General features: G+C 44.5%; 1 protein-coding gene across 2 annotated transcripts in view; it reads left to right on the top strand.

Annotated features, from left to right (window-relative positions):
* The window catches only part of LOC308466689 (ovostatin-like), a 48508-nt gene that overhangs the window by 24799 nt on the left and 7168 nt on the right, over positions 1-16541 (top strand). For both annotated transcript variants that reach the window (XM_080987715.1, XM_080987714.1), the window contains 12 exons: positions 337-460; positions 1366-1456; positions 1880-2108; positions 4172-4298; positions 5046-5137; positions 7375-7426; positions 8253-8336; positions 9415-9591; positions 11430-11511; positions 13490-13646; positions 15760-15834; positions 16277-16442. In XM_080987715.1, coding sequence (XP_080843841.1) covers positions 337-460; positions 1366-1456; positions 1880-2108; positions 4172-4298; positions 5046-5137; positions 7375-7426; positions 8253-8336; positions 9415-9591; positions 11430-11511; positions 13490-13646; positions 15760-15834; positions 16277-16442 — 1456 coding nt within the window. The remainder of the gene's footprint in view (positions 1-336; positions 461-1365; positions 1457-1879; positions 2109-4171; positions 4299-5045; positions 5138-7374; positions 7427-8252; positions 8337-9414; positions 9592-11429; positions 11512-13489; positions 13647-15759; positions 15835-16276; positions 16443-16541) is intronic.

Raw genomic sequence — 16541 nt, 5'->3', positions numbered from 1 at the left:
ACCATAGCGCCACCCGTGTCTTTTATTATAGATCGCCCTTGTATTATAGATCACCTCTTCCTGAAATAGATGGATTCAGTTTTCATGAGCAAATGACTGTAGCAATGTAATCAACACTGGTCAACTAACGGCACTTTAGCCCCTTAATCCCAGTTAGTAAGTTATAAAAGTATGTGAAGAACCAATGAGGTGGCCTGAAGTATGTGTGCTACTCTGGATAAATAATTCACCTCACCTAGAAAGAACCATATTATCAACGAGAAGGTCTTAGAAAGTGTGGTAGGTTTGGTTGTCTAAAGAAATCAGTTAAACAGCATTTTATCTATTCCTTTTAAGAACTTGGGTCTCAAGGTTTTCACCAACTCTACACTACAAAAGCCCGTTGTATGCCAAAGTGACTTTGAATGCAAGAAGATTTCGTCTGATTATCCTGAGGATGAACCTCGTATTATGGAAAAAGGTTGGAGAAGGACCCATTGAAATGTTTTAAGGGTGATGGGCTGTTCTGTTTTAGGCTGATTGTTTCAATCCATTTCACATGTAAAGCGAAACAGACAATTCATATTTCCTTTCAGGTGAAGTCCTTTCTATGGTCTTTCTCAGTGCATATGGTGTCATGCTAGCACATTGCAAGGCATAAAATAAGATTCAGCCTCCCTCCAAAGTCTTTTTTTTTTTTAAGAAAATGTTTAGACTCGCTATTAATTAGCAAAACCATAGTGATATTATTATGGTATTCCCCTTATTAGTTTTACCCACACTGAGAGACAATCAAACTAGATGTTTCATTTGGCCTTATATGTGGCTTCGTTTTCTTTTTAATGAACAGTCAACCCCAATGAAAGCTTTTGTCCCATTGTGAGCAGCCGGCATTAGGATTGTGGGATTACAACTGAGATCAGGGCGAGAGCAAAGTCTTAATGCCTCCTGCCTCTCATGCCACGATCTCAGTCTAGTTCAGGGGACAGGACCCCACCACACTGGTAATTTGTTTAAAAGTCCACCTCATGTGACAAATGTCACTTCTCATTTGGCAGCAACAGACATAGGAGCCACAGAGTTTCTGATAAAGGTAAAAAAAAATAGAGGAAGTCCCTTGTTGAAGGCTATCACTATTTCCCAGATTTAGAAATGCTGAAATCTTATTTTGCATAATGGCAGCAGTAGTGTGCCATGTTGATGTATCATGACCCTTAGAGCTGGCAAAAGGAGGTTATCCATAGTTTCAACATCATTCCTGCTTGATGTCCTTTTAATGTGAAGCATTAATTTCACCATTAAACACTAAACCTCTTCAGTATTATTTCTGTTATGGGAGCCAAACTCCGTTTTCTCTCTTCATTTTGTCCTTTCTTTGTTTTTCAGACGGAGTTGCTTTTAGTGCTGCAGCTGGGGGTACAAGCACATTGAGAACATACTTTCCTGAAACATTCTTTTGGCAGCTGCTTTGGGTTGAGTGAGTCTTTCTACTATTCTACCTTGTTATTTTTATTTTCATTTTCTGGATTCCGTTTAAGAGTCCTTGTGTGAAAAAAAGTTGAGAGAATTATTAGAACCTCATTTAGCTGGATAATCCTTTCTTCATTATGGTTTTTATTTTTAGATATTTGGGCAACTTGTGGGAAAAACACATACGCACACTCAAGTGCTGAAGAGCACTGTACTGTATGGGATATTTATTGTATAAATTTGGGAGCTGCTACTGATAGCAATAGCTTTCAGTGGAAAATCCATCCACAATATTTTTATTTTAGTATATAAAGATATTTGGGGCATATACATACTCTTAAATGGTATGAAGCTTATATTAGTAACAAATTTAATTGTAGACATAGATCCATGCGAAAAGAGTCTACAACTTTGTCCTCTTATGCTTCAGTTCTAGTGGGAAAGCCAATCTCTCATACACCGTGCCTGACACCATCACTGAATGGGAAGCCAATGCATTCTGCATGAACGACAACATTGGGTTTGGCCTCTCAGGAATTGCCTCCCTGACAGCTTTTCAGCCATTTTTTGTTGAGCCGGCTATGCCCTACTCCACTATCCGAGGGGAAGTATTCCTTTTTAAAGGCAATGTCTTCAATTTCCTGGACGACTGCATTGAGGTACGTTCTTCTGTCTCCAGTTAGTGCTCTTAAAACCTAATACAGGGTATGAAGTGAAGGCGGATTCCCATGAGGCAAGACACAGTGATAACAGCAAGAACCTTTATTGAACTACATAACTGGGAAACAGTTTCCTGAGAACCAGTGTGGTGTAGTGGTTAAGAGTGGTGGACTCGTAATCTGGTGAACCGGGTTCACTTCCCCGCTCCTCCACAGGCAGCTGCTGGGTGACCTTGGGTTAGTCACACTTCTTTGAAGTCTCTCAGCCCCACCCACCTCACAAGAGTGTTTGTTGTGGGGAGGAAGGGAAAGGAGGTGGTGAGCCGCTTTGAGACTCCTTTGGGTAGTGATAAAGCGAGATATCAAATCCAAACTACTCCTCCTCCTCCTCCTCCTCTTCTTCTTCTTCTTCTTCTGCTGCTGCTGCCTGGGCCACTCTGATTCCCAACATGATTGGCTGTTTAAACTTCCAAGCTTCAAATCACAACTCAGAGTTCAAGGGCCGGTGGCAGAGGCCCAAATCCAGAATGCTTAGACCAGACTCAAGCTCAGGCAAACACAGACCACTGAATACATAACAGGGTAGCAAAACACAGAAGTGGAACACATTACAGAAACCCTGTCCCTGCAGGCAAATTTTATTTTTAAAAAACTTGCTTTAGCTGCTATTATGACTTGGCATCTTACATAATTTAGGAGAGCTGGAACTGAAGAATCCACAATCCTTTACTCATCATTCACTTTCCTTGGGTGCTTTCCTGTTCTATCTGTGAGCAGGACCTCAGAGGGCAAGAGGAAAGTCTAAAGAGAGAGGGCCAATCTAGCTAAAATGCAGCCAGTCATTCAGGCAGGGCAAATACGTATTTGCCGCGTAGTGTACCTGACTCCAGGAAGTCAGTATGTTGGCTGCCCTGGATGGGGCTGCACTCTCCCTAAAGAAGCAGGTGAGTAGCCTGGCAGTGCTCTTAGATGTAGTGCCATCACTGGAGACTCAGAAGTCCTTGGTCACTAGGGGTGCCTTTTACAAGATTCAGCTGTAAGACAGTTACAGTCGTTCCTGGATTGTGATCATCTGAGCTCTTGGCATTTTCTGGTCCAGGAATGCAAGTTGCAAGAGTAGGAAAAATGCCTTGTAATCAGTGCTGGATTACCAAATAGGTCAGAGTAGGTACTAGCCTATGGGGCCCCCACCACCACCTTTTATAGGGGCCCTGTGACAATGGATCAAAATATTATCATCATCATCATTTTATTTGTATGGCGCCTTTCCATAGTTGAAACTATGCTGAAGGCGGCTTACAACATGATAAGATTTACATAATTACAAACTTAACAGAAGTCATAAACAATAAATAAAACACTTCAAAAAGTACACAACCAAATGGAAACAATTTCCACGTAAATCATAAGATCTAAAACTAAAGATACAACAACAATCTCAATAACAGCAACAGCTCTCTCAACCCCCCGTAAACAATACTCCAGCCCAAGAATCTGTTCAACAGCCTCAGCTTTTGTAGCTGGAGTCAGTCAAGCACTCCACTCTCCCAGGCCAGATTTGATCTTGAAAGAAAATGACAACCAAGCTTACTTAGTTCAATGTTATTCCTCTAGATAATTTGTGAGGGGTGTGTGTGTCAAGATTTCGATTGCCATGGGGACTTCACAGGGTGAAATCCGGTACTGCTTGTAATTTGCTCCCAAGTCAAGATAGCAGTTGTACATTCTAGGTTTTAATTGGCACTTGACAGCTCCTTATTTTATATTGTTACACACCACCCCAGTCTCCAAGTGGTGTGTGATTCCAGGAAGAGACTGTGTGACTTGCTGATGGCCTTTGTGATGCGCCATTACCCTATCTTTTGCGTTCTCTTAATGGTCCATCTCTTCAGACGATTATTTCATCAGGAAGCCAGCCTGGCTTTTTTTAAAACAACAACAACAACAACATGTCTTATATTTTAACATGCTAAATTCAGTGTCTGCCACCCCAGAAGTAGAAGGGCAGCCCAGGCGACTCCACAAACTTACAACACTATTGTCACTGTTTTCCCTGCTCTCAGATCGATGTTAAGCTGGAAGAGTCTCAGGATTTCAAAGCAGAAAAGCTGTCTCCAGGGAACAACTCCGTAAGAATCTGTGCGAATGAAACACAATCCTACACGTGGAGAATTACCCCTCAAAGACTGGGTAATCATCTTCTCTTGCAGAATTTTGCAATTTTAGCTTTCCTCTGAATTTCTTGAATTTCTCCCCAAATTGCAACTTAGAAAAATAAATAAATGTATTTTTAATGAAATGAAATGACAAATGAAACTGGAAACCCTGATAATCCTTATGGCTTCGAGCAAGAAACAAGCTGCTACTGTTTACTGCTAGGAATGCCCTATGTACATTATAAATGATTTGTATATTAGTTATCTAAAACATGCAACATACAAGGGAATATATATGCTGCTCTTCTTGCTTCAGTGCCATGGCGGTGACAATTTGGACTTTACATGTAAGTTTGTGGGTTTTTTGCCAGTTATTTTTTATTGATTTTTCATAATTTTTAACAAATGTCACCAGATTAATACAAATTAAATACAAAGATTTGAGGAGTGAGGTTTATTACCCTTCTATTATTGTCAATGTCGGGTCGCTCAACCATTGCTACTGTGTCCTTTCATTTAGTAGATCAAGATGATCAGGTGACAGCAAAAACTGCAAGGTTTTTAGTGGGGGCAGTTAGAATAAGATCTATTATTTCATGGTTGATGCAAACCTCCAAAATGTATTTTGTATAGTTAAGTTTTTGCCTCTATCTTCAGTACATTTTATTTTATTGCTATGGCTAGTGGCTGGTGCAAATAAAGATTCTTCTGATTCTGAATACAAATTTAAAAGCTGGCTTCCCACCCGATATGTAAGTTTTCTTTCCATTCCTTCTTTCAGGTATGGTGAATTTCAGTATCACTGCTGAAGCCAAAGGAACTGAGCTGAGCGCAGGACGAAGGGACACCGTGATCAAGCCGCTTTTGGTTGAGGTAAGCATGAAAACCTTGGCATCTGCAAGAGATGGAAAAGGGTTTTGTGAACCATAGTGGTGCACATTAGCAACCAGTGTCATTTAGTGGTGGAGAGGTTGGAGTTGGAGCTGCAAAGGTTTACAGGCAAGAGGACTGGCTTGGATTCATTTGTGCAGCCCTGACTTCACTCCTGCCCTGCCCTGTAAGGCTTAGATCTCTCTCTCACACACACGAGACGACTCTGGAAGTTAATTACTTCAGATTTATTAGTCAAATAAAAACGTCCCAGTCAGAGCTCAGCTAATCTCCGTCCTCCTCAGATAGCACAGTTGCCAGAACTGAGCTCCGCCCCCTTTCCCCACAATAGGAAAACCTCCACCTTCTCTTCCTGTCCTTTTCTCGCTTCTTGGCCAGTCTCGTGATTCAACGAGATTTTGGAGAGAGTGCTCCCTGTACTCCTGTATCTGTGTCACTGTCTGAGCTGACAACTTGCATTCTTTCCCTGTGTCCAGAGATCAAGTTACGGCTGCTCCCTGCTGCTGCTCCCTCCCCTCTGCATTCCACGCTTATCTGATTTCATTCTATGCCTACGTTCTCATTCCCTCTCAGTGAAGGAGCATCGCTGACATCCCCCACCCATCATCATCATCATCATAAGGGGACGCAGGTGGCGCTGTGGTCTAAACCACTGAGCCTCTTGGGCTTGCCGATCAGAAGATCAGCGGTTCGAATCCCTGCGATGGGGTGAGCTCCCGTTGCTCTGTCCCAGCTCCTGCCAACCTAGCAGCTCAAAAGCACGCCAGTGCAAGTAGATAAATAGGTACTGTTGCGGTGGGAAGGTAAATGGCGTTTCCATGCACTCTGGCTTCCATTATGGTGTTCCGTTACGCCAGAAGCGGTTTAGTCCTGCTGGACTGTGGACCAACACCAGCTCCCTCGGCCTGAAAGCAACCCCACAGTCGCCTTTGACTGGACTTAACCGTCCAGGGGTCCTTTTTTACCTCATCATCATCATCATCATCATTTCATTTGTATGCCGCCTTTCCACAGTTAAAATAATGCTCAAGGCAGCTCACAATATGAAAAGATTTACATAATTGCAAACAGAGCAAAGTAGTCATAAAAATCAATAAAACACATCAAAAACTACATAACCAAACTGAACAATTTGCACATAAAAACACAGATACAAAAAATTAATATCAATAACAACAAAAACTCCTGATTAAACTTTTCCCAAAATACCCCAGTCCTAGCTGGGCAGCAGCAGCAGTTCTTATGAAGCCTGTCAGCCCCCCCTCCCCGGGCCAGATGGAGAGAGGCAGGAAAAGGGCCTTCAGGTTCCCAGCAAGTCCAGGGAAGCTGCAGTGATTTGGATGCTGAGAGGATGTCTCTGCCCCACCACACCAGCTGATACTGGTGGTAAAAGGTAAAGGGACCCCTGACCATTAGGTCTAGTCGTGACCGACTGGGGTTGCAGCGCTCATCTCGCTTTATTGGCCGAGGGAGCCGGCGTACAGCTTCCGGGTCATGTGGCCAGCATGATTAAGCCGCTTGTGGCGAACCAGAGCAGCGCACGGAAACGCTGTTTACCTTCCCGCCAGAGCTGTACCTATTTATCTACTTGCACTTTGACGTGCTTTCGAACTGCTAGGTTGGCAGGAGCAGGGACCGAGGAACGGGAGCTCACCCCATTGCGGGGATTCGAACTGCCAACCTTCTGATCAGCAAGTCCTAGGCTCTGTGGTTTAAGCCACAGCGCCACCCGCATCCCGATACTGGTGGTATATGAGCACAAATGCAGCTACGAAGAGGAACAGGTCCTTACAAGGGGTTGCCCAGTGTGTGCATAGGTTTGGCATGATGCATTGTGGAAGCCTAGAAGTACATGGGTGGAAAGCAGAAGCTAGCTGACAGTCCCAAATGAGGAGGAATAGATAGCAAATTGTTCCTCCACTGGTATGGATTAACTGAGACCTGCAATCTGGAGGGTCTTCAAATGAAGCACATGAGAACTTTGCAGGCAGCTAATGGATGCTCTGTATTATTCTGGCTTCTGTTGCTATCTAATTGCAAGCTTTACGTTCTTTTAAACTGTGGGGGGTATTGTTTTCATATTTGTTCATTATTACGTTAGGCATTTTTGAGTTTTTAAATGCCCTGAGATCCTTGGGTGGTGTAGAAAATGAATGGATGGATGGATGGATGGATATGCATTCTGTATTTTTCATCTTAACGTTTCCTCTGTCATCCAGCCTGAAGGCATCAAGAAGGAGGTGACCCAGAGCTCTCTGATCTGCGTAAAAGGTATGTGCTACATGCATAGAATGAAAATTCACTATTTCCACAATTGTTTTTAGACTTCGACATCCATTTGTTTGGTTTTACTTGGCAGGTGTAAAATACATAATTGCACCAGCTGCCAAACATGTTTGTTATAATAGAATTTTCTGTTACATTGTTGGCTGCCTTAAATATATATATTATTTTTTTAAAGGCATTACAGAAATACTGTAAATAAAAATATCAAATATTGATACCATTAATTCTTAGCTTCAATTACTGTTTGAGAATAATAACCTGACCCACAGCAATCCTGAGCCTTAAATAGCATTGTATCCAATACAATGCATTTAAAGCACTTTAACAGTCATTATTGTTTTATTGTTACTTATTAAATTTCTATACCGCCCTATACCTGCAGGTCTCAGGGTGGTTCACAGGATAAAATCACAATATAAAAACACAAAATACACAATCAAAATAAAAACAAGAACAACCCAATAACTTTGGCTTCTCCCAAGGAGTCCTGGGAACTGTAGTTTAAGGGTGCTGGCCTCAAAGAGCTAGAATTCCCAGCATCCTTAACAAACGACTGTTTCCAGGATTCTCCATGACAGTTGAAGTGGTATAAGAATGTTTAAAATGTATAGTGTAGATTAGACCTAAATACTGAAGTCAAATATTCACTGGCTATCCAATTATAAGTGGTGGGTAAATTAATTTCAGCTCCATTACCACCATTTGCCAGTTTCTTCACTTAAAAGCTATGACAATGGCTCCCATGCTATATGAAGAATGTTGAAAGAGGACCCACATCGAGTCCCCATTATTTATTGCTGTAAATCCTTAGGTACACCAGTCTCTGAAACAATAACCTTGAACTTGCCTTCAAATCTGGTGATTGGATCAGAAAAAGCTTCACTTTATGTCCTTGGTAAGTTCTCAGAATGTTATCATACTTGAAATCTTTCTTTCCTGTTTGCGCCTTGTGTAAGATTGTTGTGACATTTCATATTTGATGTTTTTTTTTCTGGTATGGCATTGCTCCATCAATATACAGTTCTACCTTGGTTGTCGAACGGAATCCATTCCGGAAGTCCGTTCAACTTCCAAAAACATTCGACAACCAAGGCGCGGCTTCTGATTGGCTGCAGGAGCTTCCTGCACTCAATTGGAAACCGCGTAAGCCACGTCGGACATTCGGGTTCTAAAGAACGTTCGCAAACCAGAACACTCACTTCCAGGTTTGCGGCGTTCGGGAGCCAAAACGGACGAGTACCAAGGCATTTGACAACCAAGGTACGACTGTAATTGTGAGGTGTCTCCCCTAAGTCATTGCTTGATCTGAAACACAGCAGTCTTCAGCACCCCTGAGTGTGCAGAGAAAGGCAAAAATTGCCGCTCCTTTGCCATTCTAACATCAAACCTCCTTCCCAACACACACGTACCAATTCCCTTCTTTACTCTGTGCTTATCCTGGAGTTCTATATTTATAATGAACCAGGAATTAATTACAGACATGATAGTTGGCTGGGGTAAAGATTTGGTTTGGACCCCATTTTGGTGCTTCAGAAAAGAGCCATGTTTATCCTGTAGCCCTTGGGAGACTGTGATTTGGCTCACTAATATGGTAGAGATTTCTTCCCCTAATTCCTTTTTAAACTTTGACAGAATTGGATTAAAATTGCAGATATTCTAGGTGGGGGAGAACTAGAGGGGATTTGCTCCGTGCCCTGTGAGTTTGTTGACAATCATTTTATTATGAAAACAGCATTCATTGTAGAGGCAACAACGGGGTGCCAACTTGAATAAAATATTGGAGACCCGCCCCACATAATTGATCACAATATGCAGCTCATGGACGCCATTTGAATGGAAATGCCCATCAACTTTTGGACGCCCCAGCCCCCTCAACTATTTTGTGGGGTGGGGCTGAAGGGACCTCGGCCCTTAGGAGTTTGTTTCTATGTGACATGCAGTGCATAAATGCCCATATTCTTTTTGCTCCCAAGGTGACATTCTGGGCACAGCCATGAAGAACGCTGAAAACCTTCTCCCAATGCCCTATGGTTGTGCAGAACAGAATATTGCCATGTTCTTGTCCCATTTATATATTTTGTTCTACCTGACTGATACAAAGCAGTTGACAGAAGAAAAAAAATCCAGGATCCTTCGAAATTTAAATGCTGGTAAGTACTTGCGTGTCGAGGTCCCCAGGGCCACCCCAATAACTCACACATCACACCAAAATTTTTGTTTAAGATTTTTGGCATAATTTTGGCCACAACTTTATTAAAATACAAACATGTGAGTGGTTGCTTAGGCATTGGTTGTGAGTAGCTGCCCCCACCGTGGGGGACAGTCTGACATTCCGCACGCCTGCGAAAGTCAGAAAAGGGGAATACACTTGGGGCTAGCGACGGAGCAGGGAACCTGCCCTCAGCCCACCTCAAATGCAGCCAGGAGCTCTTGCAATGGCCCGAGCCCCATTGACAGGGTGGACAAGCAATAGTGAGCCCCTGTATTCCTTTAACGGAATCCCTTGCAGCAGCAGCAGCATTGGAGGGGCAGGCACAGCCAATCCATGCCTCTCAACCAACCAAACCATAAACCAATGCCTAACCGCAACCTTACAAGTTGTGACGATTTACTACGCAGTAGGCAAAAACCAAATCGCCCCAGCCAATCAGCCAGATGGACAAAATTCCTACCGGGCCCCTGCCCCAAGAGCAGACGACCCCATGACAGGCATAGCAAGGTCAAGCGAACAACCCTAATTCTAGGGAGGGGGGGGATGGGCAATCTGATGCACGGGCAAAAAGAGGAAGCCCTAGCCTCGTGCAAGGAGTTTTAGCATTTCTGGCTGTCAATCAACAAATGGCAACATTAACTTCTTCCCAACGACAAGGAAAGCCCAATCGCATCAGTGGCCAATGGTCAATTAGCTTGCCCCACAACTTTGGAGTGTCCTGGCGGCCCCCACCGCAACACGTGCTCTCCATGAAGGAGAACACGCTTTTCAAAACTGTCACCGTGGATATTTGTGATGGCATCTGCCAAGTTGCTCTTTCGTTTCAATGGCTGCAACGTAGGCAGCCATACATGTTTAGGCACATGAAGGTATAGCACGAGCACAAAGAGGGCACTGGCATGTTCTGTCAGGTTGTGTACATTTCATAATGTACATGCATAAAATACATGCTTTCCCATGCATTCGCAAGTACAATATGCATTTTGTATGAGTGTTTCATATACGATATGCACATTGTGTTGCAAAATCTAAAGTGCATCAACCCAGTCAGATGGGAGGGGTACAAATAAATCATCATCTCATTTGCTGGTAAGTTTGGGGCACATCAGGTCAGTGCAGTGTGGAAAGCAGACTGAATAGATTTCCCCCCTAAAATGCAGCATAAAAACTTTCCTTCCTGGTGAAGGAGAAATAAAACCAATTTAGCAGCTCAGATTATAAAATAAAACACAACTCAAACATTGAGCCCAGGGGTTTTTGTTTGCTTTCACAGGCATGGGTGAATAGAAAGTTTTCCACCTGACGCATACGGTAATTCTGGCGATTCCCTCATTGCAAGAAGTGAGGTTACAGGGAACCAGACAGAGGGCCTTCTTGGTAGTGGCGCCCGCCCTGTGGAACGCCCTCCCTTCAGATGTGAAGGAAATAAGCAGCTATCTTCTCTTTAAAAGACATCTGAAGGCAGCCCTGTTTAGGGAAGTTTTTAATATTTAATGCTGTATTGTTTTTAACATTCGTTTGGAAGCCGCCCAGAGTGGCTGGGGAAACTCAGCCAGATGGGCGGGGTATAACTAATAAATTATTATTATAAATTATTATTATTAAATATATAAGGCACCAGGCAAGCCTCCCGAGGGAGCCTATTCCATAGCCAGGATGCCACCACTGAGAAGGCCATCTCTGCTCTTGCCATCTTCCTCACTTGAAATGTATTTGACAGTTAAAGGGGGAAAGCACCTGAAAAAATTGGTTTGCTGTATTTTTCTTCTACTTCAGGATACCAGAGGCAGATGCCATTCAGACTCCCTGATGGATCCTTCAGTACTTTTGGAAGCAGGGAGGCAGAAGGAAACCTTTGGTAAGACCTGTGAAGTTGCTTTAAGGCCTCGAGTGGAAACAAGATGGCGGTGCACTGTTCCTTCAGACATGGGGCTGATGGGCTTCCAGGACCAAATGTCTGAGGAAGGCACTGGGTTCCAACCTGGGAGCACTTGGGAAGATGAGTTCCTTCCTGCTGCTCCCACTGGTACAAGCATCATAGGTTTGTCTTCCTAGATCAGACCAAGAGTCTATTCAATCCAGCTTCAACAGTTGGCCAGCCATTTCAAGTGGGAAGCTCATGAGCAACGCATGAAGTACTAGCCCTCCCCCCTTGTTTGCCCTCAGCAAGTGCTGGCTCTAATCCACGGTTTCCCAAACTTGGGCCTCCAGCTGCTTTTGGACTACAATTCCCACCATCCTTGACCGCTTGAGTCCTGCTAGCTAGGGATGATGGGAGTTGTAGTCCAAAAACAGTCGAGACCCAAGTTTGGGAAACTCTGTTCTAATCCATTTGGGTCCATTAGACTTTGGCTGGCTATTATTATTATTATTTGAATTTATACAGGAGAAACTCGAAAAATTAGAATATTGTGGGAAAGTTCATTTATTACAGTAATTCAACTTAAAAGGTGAAACTAATACATGAGATAGACTCATGACATGCAAAGCGAGATATGTCAAGTCTTTATTTGTTATAATTGTGATGATTATGGCATACAGCTGATGAAAACCCTAAATTAGCAATCTCAGAAAATTAGAATATTAAATGAAATCAGCAAAACAAGGATTGCAAATAGAGCAATACTGGACCTCTGAGGAGTAGAAGCATGCATATGTACTTGGTTTGGGCCCCTTTTGCATCAATGACTGCAAATAGCAAATAAAGGCTTGACATATCTCGCTTTGCATGTCATGAGTCTATCTCATATATTAGTTTCACCTTTTAAGTTAAATTACTGAAATAAACGAAGTTGTCCATGATATTCTAATTTTTCAAGTTTCACCTGTATACCGCCCTATATCCACGGGTCTCAGGGCAGTTCACAGAATAATATCCATTGACTGATCTATTATCTGTGACTGCTTAATCTAGGGGTCGGCAAACTAAGGCCCACCGGGCTCGTTAATCCAGCCGTTGAACCTTGCGGACCCTGCCACCCGCTCGGTCAGTCCCCGCGCTAAACCAGCACAGCGCAGAGGCCTCACCGCGCAGGGACTGACTTCCACAATGCTGGCGTGGCTTCGGATTGGCTGCAGGAAGCTCCTGCAGCCAATCCAAAGCCGCGAACACCTCTGGGCGACACCTCTTCCTTCCCGCTGAGGTGGCCACGTATGGCCAAGAGCCGAGTGGGAGGAAGCAGTGGTGCCTCTGCCGCCCAGGCCAGTAGCATGGGCTTTGTGGCCCACAGATTCCTGGCTGAGGCAGAGGATGACGATGACGACACTGCCGAAGACAAGGCGGTATCAGCAGCTGCGGCATGAGTGGCAGTGGGGGGGGTCCTTTCGGGAGGGGGGGTGCTTTCGGGAGAGGGTGGGTCCGGCCCCCCACAAGGTCTGAGGGACAGTGGACCGCCCCCCCGAAAAAGTTTGCTGACCCCTGGCTTAATCCTTTAAAAAACAAAAAACAAACTCTGCTACCAGGGGTGACAACCGGAATAAAATATTGTAAGCCTTACCATGCATAATTGATCACATGATGCTGTTCACGGGTACAATTTGAATGGCAATGCCCTTCAACTTGGGGGGCTCTGCCTCCCCAATATTTTAATGGGGGGGTGAAGACCCCTCAGCCCCTAGGAGTTGGCTTCTATGTCTGCTATAAATCGGAAACGATTCTTTCCCGTCCTTCCACTTAGCTTTTCATCAGCCTGGATTTATCCTGCTTCCCTAATTCCAGATAGATACAGTCCCTTATGCATATTGAAGCATTGGAAGTGGTGACTCTGGTCTCGACTTCTTCCTGCTTTGCCAAGTGCTGTTCTCATCCCAGGCCCCTCTGCTCTTTGTCCTTTCAGGCTCACCACCTTAGTCTACAAAGCATTTGGACAGAGCTCACCTGCTATATTTGTAGATGAAACCATCCTGAATCAAGCACTCCTCTGGATTTCAAGCAAACAGGGGCCAGATGGCTGCTTCAAGTCGGATGGGAAAATCTACAACCAAGCCTTAGAGGTGGGAATGGATTAATCCCATGGGAAGTTGTGGACACAAAAGTATAAATGGAAATTGTTTGTGTGTTACAGGTTCAACCCCTGTTGAGGGATGTGATTTTTAATACAATGGATTGAAACCCTCCTTGCCCCCAATTTCCTGAAAATATGGGGGGGGGGGCAAAGTATGCTTTCTCATTGGGGAGGGGAGAAAATTGTTCGAATTTTGTGTGAGGGGTTGTCACTTACCTTACAGTGTGTTTCCTGGAAGTGCAGTCAGTAGGGAGCGCTGTAGAGAGCTCTGTGCTGTTCTGAGTTGCATGGGTCTTTTCTTACTTGAAGAAACAAGGGAATAAATAGAAAACTCTTGACCACCTTATAAGGTTATGTGAGATACGTGGCAGCCCCTTCCAAAAAAAATTCAAATAAATCTATTATCTCTACCCAATGAACTTTTGGGAGGGTTTTGTTTTGCGCTCACTCACCCAATCAATGGGAAAAAGAAATGTTCAGAACAGCTCTACTTTTATCTGAAGATTGCAGGACCAGGCATCAAACTTTCCATACCCCAACCCATATAAATAAGAGACCAATAAGACTGGTTTGGGGTCAAAACAGTCCACGACTTTATTGAATACCTATGAAAGAGGTTTGGCTTGGGCATGGGCAATCTAAATACTTCCGGCCCGCCCACCACAGGTGACGCGTGGTCAATCCAGGCAGGGGTTCCTAAGACTTACATCAGATAGTGTGACTGCCATCTGAGAGAGTGCCTTCGGCCCTGGCCCCCCTGGGCACATGGACATGGCCACTCCCCCCCCCAGATATCTTTAATGGGATACCCCAGCATTTGGAGGGGCAGGCAGAGACTACAACCTCCCCTCCATCCAAAACAGGATTGCCCCAATGCCCAAACAGTTGTGACGGTTGCTATGAGGTAGGCAAAACCACCGGGTCAGAGCCAATTAGCCCAGTGGGCAAATTCCTACCTGGACCCATAAAGAAGAGCTACCACCGTAGCCACAGCAAAGTCATTGACTAGCAGCGTAAATTATGGGTGGGTGGGCAGGAACAAACAGGCAGTGCCCAGGTATTAAATGGGCAGGGGGCAGCTCCGAGGGAAGCCCACCATCGGCTCTGCCCCCTGGCACAGCCCTGGTCCCAGCCTGCATCCCCATTTGCCAAAGCAGGGTGCAGGCTAGGATCGGGTTCCTGATAGGCAGCAGGGGCTTATGCCCCCATCGGCTATCAGGAAGGGCACTGCAGTTTGAATTCCTCTGTCGGGCCCCCAGTGAAGCCTCCTCCGTCCTGCAACGCTGTGGCACCAAAAGGGGTGAGCGGACTTGCAGACCAGATTCATACAATTAGAAACAGCGCAAGTCTCTGCATAGCTATCTGGAAGAATTAAATCCCACTGATGAGGACTCGTTCACATTTCCACTTGTGCCATACCTAAAAAGCACAGGTCCAAGCTGTTTTCTCCTTGCCCTGCTCGTTTCCAAGGGAAAACTCGCTCTTTAGCAATAGATCGGAACGAATGGCAATCCAAGAGTGCTGAAGAGAAAGCAGCAGGACAATAGGAAGTGTGGAGAAGCCCTTAGTTTAAGGGTATTAAGTCTCAAGTATGTATACTTACAGGGACGCGGGTGGCACTGTGGGTTAAACCACAGAGCCTAGGACTTGCCGATCAGAAGGTGGCGGTTCAAATCCCCGCGACGGGGTGAGCTGCCATTGCTCGGTCCCTGCTCCTGCCAACCTAGCAGTTCAAAAGCATGTCAAAGTGCAAGTAGATAAATAGGTACCGCTGCGGCGGGAAGGTAAACGGTGTTTCCATGCGCTGCTCTGGTTCGCCAGAAGCGGCTTAGTCATGCTGCCACATGACCTGGAAGCTGTACGGCGGCTCCCTCGGCCAATAAAGCGAGATGAGCGCTGCAACCCCAGAGTCGGCCATGATTGGACCTAATGGTCAGGGGTCCCTTTACCTTTATCTTTATGTATACTTAGGACTGCAGGTTGAATTTCATTTCCAGGGATTGTTGCAGGGAAGCAAAATGAAAAGCCCAACAAAATTTCTCTAGGGAGGGGACTTTGAGCTATTCCACCCCTGTTTTAACTGATTTTTCCTTTGCAAATAGGATGGAGCGGATCAAAACACCATACTCACGGCCTATATTACTTCATCTCTACTGGAGAGCAACCTCAAGAGCTCGGTACTGATTTACTATTATTCTAGTTTTCATAGATATTTCTCAGGCAATTCCTTTAAGATGTGTTAAAATGCCACGCTTGCATTTCCGTTTCCATACTCTTTCATCTTATTTAACGCCACCGGGAAATCAGCATCAAGTCAATATAGAATCTCAGCCAACTCCAAGGAGATGTAACAAACCTTTCTTTTGGACCTTCCCTTATTATCTGAATTAACTATAACACAATGTAAAGGGTGCTCCTTCATCCAAAGTTCTAATTAATTGCATTTTTTGCATGTCTCCTTGATCATTCTTGAGTACTTGAAGTAAACAAATAGCACAATCCAATGGGAACAATAGAATAGGGCAATAAAACAGTAAAACGGTGAGAGCAGCTGCCTCGCCTTGCCTCAGAGGCCGGCGGCCATCTTGATAATATATAACAATCTCTCTTAAACCCTAGTATCCTGTGGTGCGGGCTGGTCTCTCCTGCTTGGATGCTGCTTCTGATGGGCGTGTTAGGAGCACGTTCGAAAATGCTCTCCTGGCCCATACATATGGTTTAGCTGGCAACGCAGAAAAACAGAAACATTTCTTGGACGTCTTGATGACATCTGCTACTAGAAATGGTAAGTGGTGTACTGTTGTGATTTGTGGCTTGCCTCCATGAAATTTGTCATCTGGAACTACTTGCATGCACTTTTAGATTTCTAGCAGTGGCACCACTT

This window comes from Podarcis pityusensis (genome assembly GCF_964106645.2).
Source record: "Podarcis pityusensis genome assembly, chromosome: 17".
NCBI classification, from domain to species: Eukaryota; Metazoa; Chordata; class Lepidosauria; order Squamata; family Lacertidae; genus Podarcis; species Podarcis pityusensis.
This window is presented reverse-complemented; position numbering and strand designations above follow the sequence as displayed.